The 20,458-nt window shown below is 42.2% G+C and overlaps 2 protein-coding genes across 2 annotated transcripts in view; both read left to right on the top strand.

Annotated features, from left to right (window-relative positions):
• LOC117368627 (vomeronasal type-2 receptor 26-like) overlaps nt 1-3,061 on the top strand; it is a 34,901-nt gene extending 31,840 nt beyond the window's left edge. The window contains exon 7 of the mRNA XM_033962355.1: nt 2,166-3,061. Coding sequence (XP_033818246.1) covers nt 2,166-3,061 — 896 coding nt within the window. The remainder of the gene's footprint in view (nt 1-2,165) is intronic.
• A 12,376-nt stretch (nt 3,062-15,437) lies between these two features.
• Nucleotides 15,438-20,458, top strand: part of LOC117367702 (zinc finger protein 135-like) — a 32,532-nt gene continuing 27,511 nt past the window's right edge. Inside the window, exon 1 of the mRNA XM_033960522.1 lies at nt 15,438-15,564. The gene's annotated coding sequence lies outside the window, so the exon portion shown is untranslated. The remainder of the gene's footprint in view (nt 15,565-20,458) is intronic.

Below are 20,458 nucleotides of genomic sequence, written 5' to 3'. Positions count from 1 at the left end.
CACTTACTTTTGTTCTTCATCTGTCCCACTGTTCCCTCTCCACCACCATATCCAACATTTCTCCCCCTCATCTCTCTCTATCCCATGCATCTGTACCTCACACCTCTCCCACCAATATTTCTTTCTCCCTCCCTATGTCCAACAATTCATTGCTTTCTTTATTTCCCCGTGTGCACCATCTCTCTTTCCCTGTCACTCAGACCCATGCCCAATAATTCTCCCTTTCTATTCCCTCCCAACCTCAGCTTCTCTTTCCTTCACTCCCTCCATTCTGTGGTCCCAAGTTCATGCTCCCTCCCTCATGTCTTCCTTCCATCCTTTGTCCGAAGTTTGTGCTCCCTCCCTTCTGTGTCCCAACGCAACCCTGCTTCTCCCTTCCTGTACCAACGTGCCTCCTCTTTTTCCTTCCTGCCCTAACGCGACCCTCCTCCTGTGTCCCAACACACCCCTCATCGTCTTTTTCTCCATTCTGCTCCCAAATTTGTGCCTCCCTCCCTCCCACGGGTGTTTGCCTCCTCTGGCCGGCTGAGGCTCCCTCCTCCCAGTTGCACTTCTCTTTGCAAAGCCACGAGCAGCAGTTCCTACAAATTAGCCTTCTCCCCTTCACTCATACGTAGGAAGAAGCTGCATGAATCAACATTCACATACCAGGGATCCAAGATATGGAATGGTCTCCCTCTCCACCTAAGACAACAATGCCAGTATTACATCTTCAGAAAGCCCCACCTTTTCTCCTTGGACCTATAACAAAATCTCAGGGGCCTAACTTCTATCCTTCATTCAATGTTCATGTCCTCAATTCTTAATCTTGTAAACCGCATTGAATCCTAGCTGAAATTTCAACAGCAGAAACCAGTTTTACACAAAGGATTTAGGGCATTCTTCTCCTTAATCCGCTATGGTATATTTCCACCTACAAAATAAAGAAAATGGAAAATTTCAGCCTCACTCTAAATTTAGTGGCACATGCATGTATAGATTTGTAAAATGATATGGTGCCATTTACATGAGGCACTTGGTAAATTAAGAGGCACTCATAAGAGCAACCATATAGGGTCAGACCAATGGTCCATCTAGTCCAGTTTCTTCTTTCCAACAGTGGCCAATTAAGGTCACAAGAAACCCAAACAGTAGCAACATTCCAAGCTACCGATCCAGGGCAAGCAGTGGTTTCCCCCATGTCTGTCTCCTTCAAAGCTTTCTGTAAAAACCCTGATAGAATGGAGTATGTTCTGATCTGACTGTCTCAGCTGTGCTCTCATTGTTCTATGTAAAATGGACCCTCACAGGTCCTAGTAGAATACACTATCAGGCTCATAATCAAAACACTGAAATGTCCATAAACCCACTTAAGTCGGCACTTGGACGTCCTAATAGCCAGGACGCCCATGTACCGATAATCAAAACCAACTTTCTGGATGTCCAGCAGGACTTCCAAGGTGCTGAACGTCCACAGCCCAAAGGGAGGTGTGTTATGGGCGGGCTTAAACCTGGATGTCCAGCAGCAATAATCAAAGCTTTCCAAGGACGTCCAAGGCAGAACTTACTTAGACCTGTTTTGCATGCCTCTAAGTGCCCCAAAGGTGACCAAACTAACAAGATGGCCACTGGAGGGTTTAAGACATGAACCCCATTTCTCCCCCAGTGATCACAACTCCCTACCACCACCCATGGAAGGAAAAAGAAACCAGTAGGCTTCCCAAAACGCTGATGGCAGCAGGGGAATCCCGATCAGCTGAGCCAGTTTTGGGGCTCCTGCCAGCTCAACTGATGGGGATTTCCCCCTGCCAAGAACAGGTGAACTGATATGGAGATTTCACTCTCCCTCCTTCCCTCACAGCCAACAATTCCCCAGCCCCCTCCACAGAGAGCCCCATCTTATACCCCATTCCCAACACCCCCGAACATCCCCACATACTCCTGATTTCCCTCTCACACATCCCTGTACCTTCAGTAGAAAAATTGACAGGAGGGTTGCCCACTCCCTGCTGCTGCCAAGTCCCACTCCAAATCATGGCACACCCAAACCCATGGCACCCCATGTTTGTTACAGTATGCTAAAAATTAATTTTAAAATATGCTTTAATATAAGGGAAATGTGTTCATTTGCAATCCTGTAACTGATGTTATTTTTGAGATAACGAGACAATATTTTTCATTCTCAGATATGGATACCTGTAGAACATGCCCAGAGGACCAATGGTCCAATTTGAACAGAGACGCCTGCATCCCCAAAATTATAACCTTCCTATCCTATGAAGAGCCTTTGGGCATAACTTTGACTCTTATCAGCATTGTCTTCTTTTCAAACACTGCTGTCATTCTGGGGATCTTTATTTATTACCGAGACACTCCCATAGTGAAAGCCAACAACCGGAACCTCAGCTATATTCTCCTTATCTCCCTCATGCTCTCCTTCCTCTGCACCTTGGTTTTCATTGGACGACCTGAAAAAGTGACTTGTCTTCTCCGACAGACTGTTTTTGCGATCACTTTTTCCATCTCTCTCTCCTCCATACTAGCAAAAACTATCACTGTAGTCATAGCCTTCCAAGCCACCAAACCTGGAAGCAAGCTCAGGAAATGGATGAGTTCCAAGGTCTCTAACTCTATCATTCTTTTCTGTTTCCTTATACAAACACTCTTGTGTGTTATCTGGTTATTCACAGCTCCCCCATTCCCATATCTTAATATGAGATCAGAAATTGGATTAATATTAATTGAATGTAATGAAGGATCAATAGTTGCATTTTACTGTGTTCTGGGTTACCTGGGATTTCTGGCTGGTGTCAGCTTCATCGTAGCTTTCCTAGCAAGAAATCTACCTGACAGTTTCAATGAGGCCAAGTACATCACCTTCAGTATGCTGGTCTTCTGCAGCGTCTGGGTCTCCTTCATCCCGACATACCTGAGCACTAAGGGCAAGTATACAGTGGCAGTGGAGATATTTGCTATTCTGGCCTCTAGTGCTGGATTGCTGGGCTGTATCTTTATGCCCAAGTGCTACATTATTCTGCTAAAACCTGATAGGAACAGCAGGAAATACCTAACAAAATACTAGAATGATTAGTATTTGTAGAAATGATGGATCATCTCAACATTTCCCCATTATTCAACACAGATCCCAGTGCAGACCCTTGGGGCACTCCACTAGTGACCCTTCTCCATGTAGATAATTACCCATTCAGTTCTACTCTGTTTTCTTTCTTTAGCTAGTTTGCAATTAACAACAGGATACTGAACTGCATTCCAATACTCTGATTTTCTAAAGAGTCAATCTTAAGGTGCTTTGGCAAATCATAAAATCAACATTTCTACTTCTAAGTACTGCTCACCTCTATATGTTCAAAATGGCTGCCCCACTTTACATGGTGGCAAGTCTAGAAGCACTCCAGCACAACCTTATTCTGAATCTATCATATTTAACAAATGATTCTGTTGTTTTCTCAGCAATTTAGATAAAAAAGGGCCTTCATACCTGTTAACATACAAGAAATCATTCTAAAGAACATTAAAGATTTTATTAGCACGAATGTGTGAAACAAATTGAAAAAAATGTCTGCAAATGATCTTAAAATGAACTAATCGAATCCCCCACAAAGACAAGAAGTCATGCTGGTACAGTTTGAATATTTATTTATTTATTTGGAAACTTGTTATAACGCTAGGGTTGCTAGATGTCCGTGAAAACCCGGACATGTCCTGGGTGGGCTTTTCAAAACCTGGCATTTGTCCAGGATTTGGAAAGCCCCGATGAGCTCCAGCCACATATGGAGGGCCTCTAAGCATGTGTGGATTATGTAATATATATCCGCCCATGCTCCAGACCCTCCAGACGAGACCAGAGCTCATTGGAGAAGAGAGGAGGCTTGCTGGGGGTGGGGGGGGGCTAGGGCTGGAACTGGGCAGGGGAGAAGACAGAATAGGGCTGGGGCGGAATGGGACGTAGCTTGAGGCAGAACTGGACGGGGCTGGAGACGGAATCGGGCAGGGCTGGGCTGGAGGAGGAATGGGGTGGGGTTATGTGTCTGGGGTTTTCATTTATAAAATATGGTAACCCTATAGAATGCTCAATCTGACTAATTTAGGTATTATAAGTCTGTGTAAAATACCATGTTTTTACCTCAGCTATTAAATTCTTAAAAGAAAGGTTACTAAGTGCTCCTTTTACTAAGGTGTGTTAGAGCCTTAACTCGCGGAATAGCATTGAGCTGGCGTTATTCTAGAAGTGTACCGCGTGGTAATTTTGTGCATGCGCTAAAAATGCTAGCGCACCTTAGTAAAAGGAGCCCTAAGTGTGGTTTGTGGGAGACAGCTCTAGGTAGCTAGTGATTAAAAAAAAAAAAAAAATAGATACTTACCTGTACCAGTTGTTCTCTGAAGACAAGCAGGCATTATATTCTCACATATGGGACTCCCTAGCTGCCAGGATCATTACTTTAGGACAGTGATTCCCAACCCTGTCCTGGAGGAACACCAGGCCAATCGGGTTTTCAGGCTAGCCCTAATGAATATGCATGAGAGAGATTTGCATATGATGGAAGTGATAGGCATGCAAATTTGCTTCATGCATATTCATTAGGGCTAGCCTGAAAACCCAATTGGCCTGGTGTTCCTCCAGGACAGGGTTGGGAACCACTGCTTTAGGAGAATTTAAATATTAAATAAATATGAGCCTGGCGTAGTGAAAGAGGACTGGAGGGAAAGTTGTCTCTCAGGAAGTGAATAGATTTTGCAGAACTGCTTGTTCAAACCGATTCTTTTAGAATTATTTTTCCAACCGTTAATGGGAGACACGTGTATGGACTGAGCATCGGGTAGCCGCTTGTAGATTTTTCAATAGAAGCAGAGCGGATGTGAGGTACTGGGGCCGCCATAGCCCGCACACTGTGGGCTGTCACACATCCTTGAAAGGCCTAGACCAGTGATTCCCAACCCTGTCCTGGAGGAACACCAGGCCAATCGGGTTTTCAGGCTAGCCCTAATGAATATGCATGAGAGAGATTTGCATATGATGGAAGTGATAGGCATGCAAATTTGCTTCATGCATATTCATTAGGGCTAGCCTGAAAACCCGTTTGGCCTGGTGTTCCTCCAGGACAGGGTTGGGAACCACTGGCCTAGACAACACAGATATAGTGAAAATCCAATAAGAAAAATGTACAACTCTTTCACACAAATGATGCAAGGTAGAAACAAACCACTCATACAGAGGCCAGAACTCTAAACCCAGAGGAGGAAAAAGCCTCAGGCAACAATCCCTCCCACTATCTACAAAAGTGGATCTAAGGCAGGGGTAGGGAACTCCGGTCCTCGAGAGCCGTATTCCAGTCGGGTTTTCAGGATTTCCTCAATGAATATGCATGAGATCTATTTGCATGCACTGCTTTCAATGCATTTTCATTGGGGAAATCCTGAAAACCCAACTGGAATACGGCTCTCAGGACCGGAGTTCCCTACCCCCCTGATCTAAGGTGTTCAAGCTAAACCAGAAATCTCAAAGTCCCTCCTTGAGGGCTGCAATCCAGTCGGGTTTTCAGGATTTCCCCAATGAATATGCATTGAAAGCAGTGCAGGCACATAGATCTCATGCATATTCATTTGGAAATCCTGAAAACCTGACTGCATTGCGGCCCTCAAGGAGGGACTTTGAGACCCCTGGGCTAAACCCTCTGGAATTTCAAAACAGGCTCTGTGCAGTGCAAAAGAGAGCTTAAAGTGTCATAGATAGATGAAAAAATCAACTTATCTCATGGAGACAATCGGTACACCAACGCTGGCCAGCGTTTCATAAATTTGCTACCTCAGGGTGTGACAAGACAGATGGGACTCAGACAGTGTATCTCCATGCACTCAAAGATCCGTGAAGAGTCAGCCCAACCTGAGCATACGTGAAGGGAAATATAGGCCGCCAACCAAGTTTATGTATTTATTGGGATTTATTAACCACCTTTATGAAAAGATTCACCCAAGGCAGTATACAGCAAGTACAATTCAATATAAAACTTACAATTTTGTTAACAGCATTGCAGTAGTAAAAAGACCAATAGATGCAAATACAATGAGTGAGGTAAACTCAAAATCAGCAAATTGAAACTTAATAATACGAGTACCGTGAATAGGGTGGCCAGGTTACCCATTCCAGAAGGGAGGCTTTATGACCGGTCCTGGTTTTAAAATTACATCCCAGAGCATTGTGGGATTTGTAGTCCATGATTCTACCCCATTGCAATCAGTGCTGCAGATCTCATAATGCACCCGGGTGAGGTTGGCAGAAACCCAGGACTGGCCAAAAAGGCTCCCTTCTGGAATGGGTAACCTGGTCATGAAACAGTTACAAAAAATATACTTATAATGCACTGAAATTCAAATAAGAGAGATGTAAATACAGTGTCAGTATAATGCTTAAGAAACACCAAATAAGCACCTAATTAGGGGAGATGTGAATCGTTTGTTCATTCTTTCCAAAAATACTAGGACTAAGGGACATGTGATGAAGCTACTAAGTCGTAGATTTAAAACAAACTAGAGAAAATATTTCTTCATACAACGTGTAATTAAACTCTGGAATTTGTTGCCAGAGAATGTGGTGAATCAGTTATCTTAGCAGGGTTTTAAAAAGGTCTGGATAATTTCCTAAAAGAGAAGTCCATAGTCCATTATTGAGATGGCTTGGGGAAATCCATCGTTTATTCCTAGGATAAGCAGCATAAAATCTATTTTACTATTTGAGATCTAGCTAGGTATTTGGGACCTGGGTTGGAAACAAGATGCTGGGCTATGGTCTGTCTCAGTATGGCAATTTTATGTTCTTATGTGAGCCAAGTATAAGACAATCATGCCATTGTGACATCATCGGTGAGGTTAGCTCTTAGGCTTTGGTGGAATGAGGCATTATGGCATCACAATCTCAGCTCTGGAATCTTACTAATCTTTGGGTTTCTGCCTGGTACTTGGGACCTGGGTTGGCCACTGTTGGAAACAGGATACTGGCTCGATGGACCTTCGGTCTGTCCCAGTACAGCAGCTCTTATGTTTTTATGTGAGCCAAGTATAAGACAGTCGAGCCATTGTGACATCACTGATGAGGTTGACTCTTAGACATTGGTGGAATGAGGCATTATGACATCACAATCTCAGCTCTGGAATGTTGCTACTCCTTGGGTTTCTGCCTGGTACTTGGGACCTGGGTTGGCCACTGTTGGAAACACGATACTGGCTCGATGGACCTTCGGTCTGTCCCAGTACAGCAGCTCTTATGTTTTTATGTGAGCCAAGTATAGGACAATCGAGCCATTGTGACATCACTGATGAGGTTGACTCTTAGACATTGGTGGAATGAATAATAATAATAATAATAATAACTTTATTTTTGTATACCGCCATACCCAGGGAGTTCTAGGCGGTTCACATCAATTAAACAAAACTTAATAAGAAATTACAATAAACTATCTTTACAAGTAAAGAAGGTATTGGAACAAAATTAACAAGAAATTACAGTTGATCATGGTTACAGTTGATCATAATTACAGGCAATGTGGTGATAAAGATGGGCATGCGAGGGGGGGGAATGAGTAGGTCATTGGAGTTAGTGAGATGGGGGAGATCTAAAAGAGGGGGGAGGGGACCGGGCGAGTTGGGTCGTTTGAGGGAGGGGAGAGAGAAATGGAAGAGATGGGATTAGGGATATTGAGCGTGGAATAAATGCGTTTTGAGTGTTTTTCGGAAATCAAGGTAGGAGTGGGCCTTGAGCAGAATTTGGGCTAGCCAAGTGTTCTGTTTGGCTGCCTGGAAGGCGAAGGTTTTGTCGAAGAACCTTTTGAGGTGACAAAGTTTTAGGGAGGGGAAGGCGAAAAGATTGATTCTGCGGGAGTTCTTTTTGTTGCAGTTCAGGATGAAATGAGGGGTGAGGTAGCTCGGAGATAGCCCAAAGACAGTTTTGTAACAGAAGTACGCGAACTTGAATAGGATTCTAGATTCAAGGGGTAGCCAATGTAGTTTGTGGTAAAAAGGGGTGATGTGGTCCCATTTGTTTAAGCCAAATATAAGGCGAACGGCGGTGTTCTGGATAAGTTTCAGTCTCCTGATGGTTTTCTTCGTGGAGGCCAGATAAATGATGTTGCAGTAGTCTAGGATGCTGAGAATGGAGGATTGAGTCAACAGGTGGAATGAGGTGTCGTCGAAGTATTTTTTTATGGTGCGTAGTTTCCAAAGAACTGAAATGCATTTCCTGACTGTAATATCATTATTATTATTAATGTTATCAGATGTACACTGCTATACTCTCTAATTCGTTGTACGAGATATACACTGCTATACTCTTTAATTCGCTGTACGTAAAGTTTCTCTTGATTGTATTTACAGTTTCTTTTATTGTAAACCGCCTAGAAGTCGCAAGATTGTTGGCGGTATATAAGAATAAAGTTATTATTATTATTATTATTATTATATCAGTATGTTTTCCAGGGATAGATGTTTGTCTAGGGTGACTCTCAATACTTTTAAGGTTTGTTCGATGGGGAAGGCCATACCTTTCACTTGGATTGTAGTGTCTTTGATTTTGTCATTGGGGGTAGCTAGGAAGAATTTGGTTTTGTCAGGATTTAATTTTAGTCTGTGGGATAGCATCCAGAGTTCTATCTGATGAGGCATTATGACATCACAATCTCAGCTCTGGAATGTTGCTACTCCTTGGGTTTCTGCCTGGTACTTGGGACCTGGGTTAGCCACTGTTGGAAACAGGATACTGGGCTTGATGGACCTTCGGTCTGTCCCAGTACAGCAGCTCTTATGTTTTTATGTGAGCCAAGTATAAGACAGTCGAGCCATTGTGACATTACTGATGAGGTTGACTCTTAGACATTGGTGGAATGAGGCATTATGACATCACAATCTCAGCTCTGGAATGTTGCTACTCCTTGGGTTTCTGCTTGGTACTTGGGACCTGGGTTGGCCACTGTTGGAAACACGATACTGGCTCGATGGACCTTCGGTCTGTCCCAGTATGGCAATTCTTATGTTCTTATGATGTGCTTTGTTCTATGTATTACCATATCAACAAAATACTTAAGGGAAAAATCTTCTCTACCGAGGTGATAATTAAATATCTCAGTCACTGCTCATCTCAATAAATCAATAACATAACAAAAACAAAAAAATCACACCAAATATTGAAATGCTTTAAAGCGAACGCTCAGAACCCACAACCAAAACTCTAGTGATAATTCACGGAGCAAGATTATTTATTCATCAATTTTCCATACCGTTCTCCCAAGGGCAGCTCAGAACAGTTTACATGGATTTATTCAGGTCCTCAAGCATTTTTCCCTGTCTGTCCCAGTGGGCTCACAATCTATCTAATGTACCTGGGACAATGGGGGGGATTAAGTGACTTGCCCAGGATCACAAGGAACAACTTGGGTTTGAACCCACAACCTCAGGGTGCTGAGGTTGTAGCTTTAACCACTGCGCCACACAGCTTGTTCACCACCTCCGCCACCTGCTGTCACAGAAACTGGTGTTTCCAAGTTTCAAGTGTATTCGTTTTTAATATACCGACCGTCAACTAGTATCTAGCCGGTTTACAATAAAATATTAAAGATACAAAGAAAAAAATAGTAGTGCTTATAAAGTAAAATGGTAGAAGTGTGCAATGAATGACATCGACAGGACATACTTGAGGTTGAGGATGAAAGAGAGGGGAGGGGTAACGTTACATAATAGATGAGAAGAAAAAGAGGGAAAAAGGATGAATGAAAATGGAGGGAGAGGATGAAACATTAGGAAGGGGATCGCTTCATTGAAGCGGTTGGTTGAAAGAAAAAGAAATAATTCAAGAGCAGTGGATATGATATGATTCAGACGTTCAAATACTTGAAGGGTATTAACGTAGAACAAAATCTTTTCCAGAGAAAGGAAAATGGTAAAACCAGAGGACATAATTTGAGGTTGAGGGGTGGTAGATTCAGGGGCAATGTTAGGAAATTCTACTTTACGGAGAGGGGGGTGGATGCCTGGAATGCGCTCCCGAGAGAGGTGGTGGAGAGTAAAACTATGACTGAGTTCAAAGAAGCGTGGGATGAACACAGAATATTTAGAATCAGAAAATAATATTAAATATTGAACTAAGGCCAGTTACTGGGCAGACTTGCACGGTCTGTGTCTGTATATGGCCGTTTGGTGGAGGATGGGCTGGGGAGGGCTTCAATGGCTGGGAGGGTGTAGATGGGCTGGAGTAAGTCTTAACAGAGATTTCGGCAGTTGGAACCCAAGCACAGTACAGGGTAAAGCTTTGGATTCTTGCCCAGAAATAGCTAAGAAGAAAAAAATTTAAATTGAATCAGGTTGGGCAGACTGGATGGACCATTCGGGTCTTTATCTGCCGTCATCTACTATGAAAGCATCTTGAAATAAGAAAGTCTTCAAGCTTTAAACATGATGTTACTTATGTGACATGCAGGATGGTGACATTGCTGCTCCGTAACTGCTCCGGGTCCATCCTTATGTTACTACAAAACTGCTGCTGTCATACTCTTCCCAAAAAATTATCACTAGAGTTTTGGTTGTGGGTCTGAGCGTTCACTTAAGTTTAAAACATTTCAATATTTGGTGTGATTTTTTTGTTTTCATATCGATTTATTGAGGTAAACAGTGACTGAGCTATGTATGACCATGCCATATTCATATTCTAATCTAATCTAAGGCTTGGCTTTATATACCTTGTCATCATTCCAAGAAAGCTCAACTCGGTTTACAATAATTAACTTAACAAATAAAAACCATAAAAACTAAGACTACATTTGGGGAAATTAACTTTCAAAGTGTTTAGCAAATAAAGTAGTTTTTAAAGATTTGCGAAAAAAAATTGAAGTGGGCCAGAACTCCTTAAACGAAACGGAAGATCATTGCAAAGTTGAGAAAACTTAAAGATCAGAGATTGACTAGAAATCGTGACTCCTTTAATCCCTTTTTTTGGAAGGAAGAGACCATTTTTGTTGGTTACCTCTTGCAAAAGAAAGTCCGTAAGCATTCCAAGATAAAAGGAAGGAGAGGAGTAAAGATAATAATAATAATAATTTTATTTCTTATATACCGCTGTACCGTGAGGTTCTAAGCGGTTTACAGTAGAAACAGAAGAAATGCAATAAGTGAGATTAATTAAGATGAAGAGAAAGTACTTAGAGTTCCCTGACTGTCCCAAAGGCTCACATTCTTGCTAAAGTACTTGAGAAAAATAAATTAGTTAGGTTATAAACATAGAGTAGAAGAAGGTAGGAAAACAGTTCATAGGAAAATTAATTTCGAATACATTATATATTGTTCAAGGCGGAATACAAATTATAGAAATTACCAAAAGATACCATATAGGATTTTAAAAACAACACAAGCACATTTAAATTGAACTCTAAAATAAACTGGGAGCCAATGGAGACTCTGGAGCAATAGAGTCACGTGATCAAATTTACGTTTCCCATAGATCAATTTTGCAGCAGTATTTTTACCACGGTTTGTTAACTTTGTTTTGCCATCTATATCTGAAAGTGTGGCACAGTGGTTAAAGCAGCAGCCTCAGCAACCTGAGGCTCCTTGTGACCCTGGGCTGGTCGCCTCATTCCCTCCCCATTGTCCCAGGTACATTAGCTAAATTGTGAACCCACCGGGACAGACAGGGAAAAATGCTTGAGTACCTGAATAAATCCATGTAAACCATTCTGAGCTCCCCTGGGAGAATGGTATAGAAAATTGAATAAATCAATAGTGTGAAAAGCTTCAGCCTCAGAGAACCAGAGCTGGTACTGTGACATCATAAAGCCTCATTCCACCAATGCCTAAGAGCCAACCTCATCCATGATGTCACAATGGCTTGATTGTCTGTAGTAAAAAACTGTTTCATAAGACTAAGGATGACCCGATCTCTGGCAAACATTCTAGACCCTCAATCTCTCAATGTTCTAATATATTCTCTTATCATATTTAAGCTCGATTACTGTAATGCATTGTATAAGGGTATCTATCAAAAAGATATCTTGACGTCTACAATTGATACAAAACACGGCCATAAAAATTATTACAAACAAAAAGAAATTCAACCATGTCACTCCACCACTACAAGCAGCTCACTGGTTGCCAATTCCACACCGTATCATATATAAAATAGCTATTCTTTCTTTCAAGGTTCAAACCACCATAGAACCAGCCTTTATCCATAAACTTCTTATTTCACTTGAACCTTTAAGAGCTTTAAGATCCTCTTCTCAACATCTACTTCATACACCATCCTTGAAAATTATTAGCACACGTCGATTGGTTACAGCCAGGGTTAATCTATAATCTTTACTCCCTAGCTTCCCCACTGTGGTTTACCTTCTATGTATTATTTACTCTTAATTTGTAGTTACATTACATTACATTACATTACATTAGTGATTTCTATTCCGCCTGTGCCTTGCGGTTCTAAGCAGATTACAGTTAAAAGAGATCTGGACATTACCGAGAGAATTACATAACAACGGTTCAAGTAAATTACATATTATGGTATAGAAATACAAATTAGAAGATATCTGGATTTTTTGATAGAATAACATAGCAGGATTCAAGTAGTTACAGGGTACCATGGAAAAACAGTATAGGTAACTGAAGAAAGATACCTAACATTGAAGGAATAGGTTAAATGGATACCTATGGGAGATGCTTATTTAGGAGTCTGAATATTTTTGGTAGGTGAGGTTCGAGGGGTTGACTAATGTGTTATTTACTGGGGAGAGTGAATGTGCGATTGGGGGAGGGAATAGTAAGTAAGGACGTGTTTTTTGAAAAGAAATGTTTTGATTTCTTTTCGAAACACTTTGATGTCTGTTGTTTTGATCATCAGTTTGGTGATGGTGGGGTCAATTTTCGCTGCCTGTGTCGCTAGAAGGCTGTCGTAAAGTTTCTTACGTTGGGTACCATTATGAGGGGGGAAGGTGAAAAGGTTCTGGGTTCTTCTTGATCTGTGTAATCGGTAGCGGTAAAGGCGGTTGTTTAGGTAACTGGGGGCAATACCATGGGTTATTTTGAATAGTAGGCAATAGAGTTTGAATTGAGTTCTTGCTTTTATCGGAAGCCAGTGAGAGCCTACATAGGCGGGGGTTTCGTGGTCAAATTTGCTAAGCGAGTAAATGAGTCTGATGGCTGTGTTCTGAACGGTCTGTAGTTGTTTTATCATATTGTTTGGGCAAGGTAGGTAGAGGCTGTTGGAGTAATCTAAGGAGCTGAGTATGAGGGATTGTACAATGATCTTGAAGTGTTCTTTGGAAAAGAATTTTCTTATTTTCTTAGGTTTCGCATGGTGAAGAATGCTTTTTGTATGGTTTTGTGTATTTGTGTTTGCATTGTGCAGCCTCTGTCTAGGTGTGTTCCCAGAATTTTGAGAGTATTCTGTATTGGATATTTGATTGTGTTTACATCTAGTTCTGTTAGGGATGGCTTTTGTTCCTTCTCTAGTAGTAGGAATTTGGTTTTCTCCGCATTCAGTTTTAACTTGTGGTTCATCATCCATTTTTCTACAGTTTCCAGTGTTGTATTCAGGCGTCCATTGGAGATGGGGTCTTGGATGTCGAAGGGGAGGAGGATGGTTATGTCATCCGCGTTGCTGAAAGATGTAATGTTTAGGGCATCTAGGGCAGTGCCTAGTGATGCTATGAAAAGATTGAATAGTATGGGCGATAGAGGGGATCCTTGTGGAACTCCGCAGGGGTTTGTCCAAGGGTCGGATAAAAGATCATTTGACTTGATCTTGTTTTGAGGAATCCTTGGAACCAGTGGAGAACTTTACCTGATATTCCTATGGCATCTAGTATCTGGAGTAGTATGTTATGGTCTACTAAGTCGAATGCTGCTGAAAGATCGAGTTGGATGATTAGTAACTTGTTTCCTTTGCTGAGGTGTGCTGTGATTGGCTCTGAATCCAGATTGAGTAGGGTGTAGAATGTGGTGGTCTTCTAGGTAATTGGAGAGATATTGTGCTACTAGACCCTCTATGAGTTTGACGTATAGAGGTATAGAAGCGATTGGTCTATAATTTGTTGGGTTATCTATTGGGCCTTTGGCGTCTTTTAGTATTGGGGTGATGAAGATTTTCCTATTGTTCCTAGTTGGTCATGTATTATTTTGTGAGTACTGTATTTATTCGTTTACTGTCTCCCCCTTTTTAATTATAAATTGTAAAACACTTAGAAGTTTTGATTTGCGTTTTATCAAAATTTTAATAAACTTGGAATCTTGGCTCACTTTTTTAACAACATTTTGATTTCTAGAGTGTTGCAGTGGTTAAAACGTAGACAGACAAGGGAAAATGTTTGAATACCTGAATAAATTAATCCCCCTGGGGGAACAGTATAGTAAATGGATTGAATAAATTATAATGTTCTGTGACCTCACAATGCTGGTGTAACGAGCCTTAGCTTAGAGGGAGAGGGGGAGATATTGAATGGGCCATTTGGCCTTTATCTCCCATCATGTTTCTACAATGAATATGCAAGAGATTAATTTGCATATGATGAAGGCCTCTTGTATTCCCATCTCTCTCATGCATATTTCATTGTGGTAACCCTAAAAACCTGACTGGCTAGGCGTGCCTCCCAGAGAATATTACTGCTACTTATGATTCCTAAAGTGCTACGAGATGTACACAGCACTGTACACACTATATGCAGGTATTTTCTCTGTCCCTAGAGGGCTCACAGTCTAAGGTGTTTTTTTCTATGCCTGGGGTAATGAAAGGTTAAGTGACTTGCCCAAGGTCACAAGGAGCTACAGTGGAAATCAAACCCTGTTCCCCAAAATCAAAAAAACAATCTGTGTACTAACTATCCATAACAAATCACAATATTAAATTACCTTAACTGAACAAGAATTTTATCAAAATAATAAGTTAATTTCTGAAAACCAAATAAAGCAGTTGTGGCCAGGTCAGATTTTGGGGCTAACCCATAGTGAATATTCATGAGATAAATTTGCATGTGACTGCCTTCAACTGCATGCAAAACTATTATATAAATATTCGTTGTGGATATCCTGAAAGCCAGACCTGGAGTTGCCCACGCTCAACCCTTCCCCTTTCTAAGAATCCACAGCAGGAGTGGGCAAACACAGCCGTCAAGGACCACAACCCAGTCGGGCTTTCAAGATTTCCTTAATGACTATATGCATGAGCTTGATTTGCGCATCCTTCTTCCATTGTATACAAATAGATCTCATGCATCTTCATGGTGGAAATCTTGAACATCACCCCACTGGGCTGTGACCCTGCACAGCAACTTCCACAGAAAGCAGGAAGACAAAGCCGAGGCGAGAGGGAAAACCAGGAACGGATTCCCTGGAGCCTGCTTGCTGCTGTCGTTCCCGGACCTCACATTGCAATGGGCTTTTGTTTCCCGTCGTGAGCTCTTCCCTGTGACTCCTGCAAGGGGGGGGCGGAAGGAACCGGGAAGGAACCTGGGAAGTGGTGCCTGTTTCCTGCAACCAGCCCTGTGGGGTTGGTTGGGGGGGACTGCAGGTTTCACCGCTTTCCCCCCTCCTTTGCAGGTAGGGGCTTTTCTCTTATTCTGTGTCTAAGGGGGAAATGCATTATCCATGAGAGGCTACTGCTGCATTGCTAAAGCTTTGTTAGCTGGTTTTAAGCATGGAGCATACTTAAAGAAAGGCTTCTGGTCTCAGACTTTTTTTTTTTTACCTTGTGAGAGATCACACAAGCCTGGTGACTGAAGAGGAAGCAAGCAGAGGTGCTTTCTTTGAAGCTAGCCCAGAGGCAGGCCGAGACAGCCAGGGAAAGGTCTGCTTTTCATCCTCTGAGAAGTGGCTACCGAGGGTCTCCAGCTGCTTCACTTAGTGAGCTAGCAGTTGGAAGCTGTTCCCTCAGTATTATCAAGCCTCATGCTTTAGAAAAAGATCTTTTGCTGTATCTCTGGCTTTATTAAGACTATTATTATGTACCTTTATCCTTTTAAACTTAAAGGAAATAAGGTGATACCTTTTTATGGACTAACTTAAATGCATCTTTTTGATTAGCTTTCGAAGGTAACCCTTCTTGCTCAAGTCAGAAATAAGCAAATGCTAACAAATATCAGTTTATTTATTCAATTTTCTATATACCATTCTCTCAGGGGAGCTCAGAACGGTTTACATGAATTTATTCAGGTCCTTAATCATTTTTCTCTGTCTGTCCTGGCGGGCTCACAATCTGATGTGCCTGGGGGCGATGGGGTGATTAAGTGACTTGCCCAAGGTCACAAGGAGCAGCATGGGTTTGAACCCACAACCTCAGGGTGTTCAGGTTATAGCTTTAACCACTGCGCCACTCCAGAAATCAAAAGGTAGTAAAAGTGAGCCAAGCATAGGACAATCAAGCCATTGTGACATCACTGATGAGGTTGGCTCTTAGGCATTGGCGGAATGAGGCATTATGATGTCACAATGCCAGCTCTCGTTATCAGAGGCTGAAACTCTTCACACTATTTATTTATTCCATTTTCTATACTGTTCTCCCAGGGGAGCTCAAAATGGTTTACATGAATTTATTCAGGAGTTTTTCCCTGTCTGTCATGGCGACTTCACAATCTATCTAATGTACCTGGGACAATGGGGGGATTAAGTGACTTGCTCAAGGTCACAAGGAGCAGTGTGGGTTTGAACCCACAACCTCAGAGGCTGTAACTGTAACCCTTGCTCACCTTCCGATGTGTAGATCATTCAGTGGAAAAAGTGTAAAGAAGGTTTGCTTCATTGGAGAAACAAGCCAGATGCTAAAGATTAGGATCAATCATAGATTTCATATGAAACATTGCGGTGCCGGCCAGGATATATCACCTCTGTCAGACAAACACTTCAAAAAAACCAGAGCGCTGCATCAGTGATTTTGTGGTGAGAATACTAAAAGGAAAATTTAACCCTTTCAGGACCAAGGGACATATTTGTCCCATAACTTTAAAATCCTATAAATTTTGATTGGGATAGTCTACAGTTCTAAATTTGATATGTACGGATTCCATATGATACTGCCTTTATGTAAACAAACTGGTTCCGACATTCATTCATTAGCGTCGTTGCCAGATTGACGAGAAGATTCACTTGCCACACTTTCCATAAGCCAGAAGTGTGATTTTTTTTAAATAAAAATAATGATATTTCACCAAAAAAAATCAATTTTTTGGCATCTGCAAGCCCTTTTTACCATAAAAATGTCGTCAAAACCACAAAAATTGGCCTACGATCCTTATGGTCCTGAAAGGGTTAAGCCAATCCAGGAATGTAAGACCTTTGAAATCAAAAATGATAAAATATTTTGACACCCACCACACAGGACTTAACAAAGATCTTGGTTTTCTAGCTCGGTATTGTACTAACCATAAAATTATACTGCTCTGTCACCTTCTTATATATCACCCATCCTTATCTCTCTGTCTCTCACCCACCCACTCCTTCCTGTTTCCTGTGAGATTGTATTGGAATGATTTAATGTTAGGTATACTGATATTTGTATAATTTGCTTATTTCTGATTGAAGAAGATGGATTATCTTCAAAAGCTAATCAAAAAAAATGCATTGTTAGTTCAATAAAAAAAGGTAAAATTTCATGGACTTAACAAAAAAAGGGTATTTCTTTTATATGTTGTTCTATCTAATATAATAAAACAGTAAGCCGTGCATGCGCACTTCCTATGCGTGCGTCCGTTTTCCGTGAGCTGTAGCTACGAAGTGCGCATGCGCGGCTTACGGTCTGGCCTCACGCGAGAGCAAGACAAGTGCGCATGCGCGCCCTTCCCTGCTCTACACCTGCGGAGCGGCGGCTGCCACACGCTAGCACCCCCTGCTTTCTCCGTCGCCAGCGGCGTGACAGTTTTCAAAGAGGCGCGGGATTCTTTCTACGCGGAACCACCAGCCGTTAAAGCTCCTGGCGCTGACTCCCGACTCCAGCCTCCAATAGATGGCTGCTTCCCATTGGATCCGGCCGCTGGCAGGTCTCGCACGCAGCAGCCAATGGGTGCCAAACACGGGTGGGGCAGCACCAGAGGGGGCAATCAGGAGAGACGAGCATCAGAGGGTGGAGGAGAGGCAAGGTAGAAGAAGAAAATCGGAGAGGAGGAGAGAAGCAGAGAGAGAGGACAAAGAGGAGGGGATGGTGAAGGAGGAAGAGAACAGAAAAGAAAAGGAAAGCATAAGAGGAGCATTAGAGAGGGAGAGGAGAGGACAGTTAGCCAGCCTGAGAAACTCCCTAACCCCTTATGCTGCTGCACAGGGAAATGGGGAAAAATGACAGACAGACAGCGGGAGGGAGAAAGAAAGAAAGAAAGACACAGGGGCAGGGAGAGGGACAGAAAGACAGGCAGAGAAAGGGGGCCAGAGAGAGAGTCAGCGGGAGAAGGAAAGGGGGCTGCTTTGGGGGGACGGGTGTGCTGGGGACAGACAGCTTTGCTCTGGGGGGGAAGACAGAAGGGGCCATGGAGAGACAGGGAGAGGGATAGGGGGCTGCTTTGGGGGGAGGGGTGTGCTGGGGGGAGACAGAAGGGGCCATGGAGAGATAGGGAAAGGGGGCTGCTTTGGGGGGAGGTGTGCTGGGGGCAGACAGCTTTGCTCGGGGGGGGAGGGGGAGACAGAAGGATACAGACAGCGGCCAAGGAGAGAGAGATAAAGAAACACAGACAGACAAGACACATCTATTCTAGCACCCGTTAATGTAACGGGCTTAAAGACTAGTTTCTATATATTATCTTTAAAAAGTGGACTAACACGGCTACCATGCCATTTTACTTTTGATAAGGTTTTGAAAGCTGCAAAAAATTAAGAGAATTAGGGGATGCTGCTATAATGATTGGCATCGGAACATCATCCTCTACTGTCCTCCAAACCCATACTAGGGTTTTTTTTTTTTTGAAGATGAAGGGAAAGCACTGTATATTTATCAGAGCTCTGTATATGCATCTGATACAAGTAATGTAATGTAATGTAATTTATTTCTTATATACCGCTCCATCCGTTAGGTTCTAAGCGGTTTACAGAAAATATACATTAAGATTAGAAATAAGAAAGGTACTTGAAAAATTCCCTTACTGTCCCGAAGGCTCACAATCTAACTAAAGTACCTGGAGGGTAATAGAGAAGTGAAAAGTAGAGTTAGAGGAAAAATAAAAATAAAATAAACATTTTAACAAGACAGCATTGATCTAAATACTTTGGAAGGTAGAAGAGAGGAGAGAAAGGAATAGAAGCAGAAGGGGGAGCCGTTGAACAGTAGAATTCTGCAGCATCCACTATCTCCTCCTCTCCCTATTGGCTAAGGCTCTTAACATTTGCATATCTTCTTCCCATTGGCTAAGGCTCTTTGCCTGCATTGTGATGTCATAGAGCTTTATGGTTATAGAAACCTAGAAACATGATGGCAGATGAAGGCCAAATGGTCCATGTAATGTAATGTAATGTAATTTATTTCTTATATACCGCTACATCCGTTAGGTTCTAAGCGGTTTACAGAAAATATACATTAAGATTAGAAATAAGAAAGGTACTTGGAAAATTCCCTTACTGTCCCGAAGGCTCACAATATAACTAAAGTACCTGGAGGGTAATAGAGAAGTGAAAAGTAGAGTTAGAGGAAAAATAAAAATAAAATAAACATTTTAACAAGACAGCATTGATCTAAATACTTTGGAAGGTAGAAGAGAGGAGAGAAAGGAATAGAAGCAGAAGGGGGAGCCGTTGAACAGTAGAATGCTGGAGAAATTTAAATGATAGAAATAGAACAAAACAAAGACAAAAGGCAAAACAATAGATAAGATGAAAGATAAATCATAAGCTGGAAATAAAAATAAAATAAAACTTTGTCTTCAATCCACGGTTTCAGCGTCAGTGATGAAGTGGAGCAAGTAAGTTTAGGAGGAGCGATTGACGTTTCCAGAAAGGGCTTCTTCAGGGAAGAGACTTGGCAGACAGTCCCAGGATGCCTATGTCTCCTCCCCTGCGATGTTCTCCCATCCATGCATTCCCTCCCAGACACACTGCCCGTGCCCCAGCCGCTCCAAGGAGGCTGCCCCAGATGAGGCCCACGGTGAATGCAGGATTCTCTCCTCTGCGGGAAAGTAGAACTATCAGAAAGAGCAACTCGATAAATAATAACAATATGAGTTCTAGAGCGTCACTGTTTAACAATCTGTGGAGCGCGTAAACTGTGATTTATATAATGTTAATTAATTACATAGAAAATAGCGAGAAGACCTCAGTGTGGACTGATAAGTCAAACGAACGCTGTTATTAATCCGATACAAGCAGAGCACAAATACAGCACAAATGGCTGAAGAACAGAGCCTCATTAGAGCCTCAAGCGTGTGTCTCACTTAGGTATGAATACAGCACAGATAGCGGCTGCCTATCATGAGTCAATCACGCATCGGCATCCCTAAAGAGAATCATGTCCACATTGCTGAAC

This window comes from Geotrypetes seraphini, chromosome 10 (assembly GCF_902459505.1).
Source record: "Geotrypetes seraphini chromosome 10, aGeoSer1.1, whole genome shotgun sequence".
Lineage (NCBI taxonomy): Eukaryota > Metazoa > Chordata > Amphibia > Gymnophiona > Dermophiidae > Geotrypetes > Geotrypetes seraphini.
The sequence above is the reverse complement of the archived record's forward strand: the minus strand, read 5'-3'. Positions and strand labels throughout refer to the sequence as shown.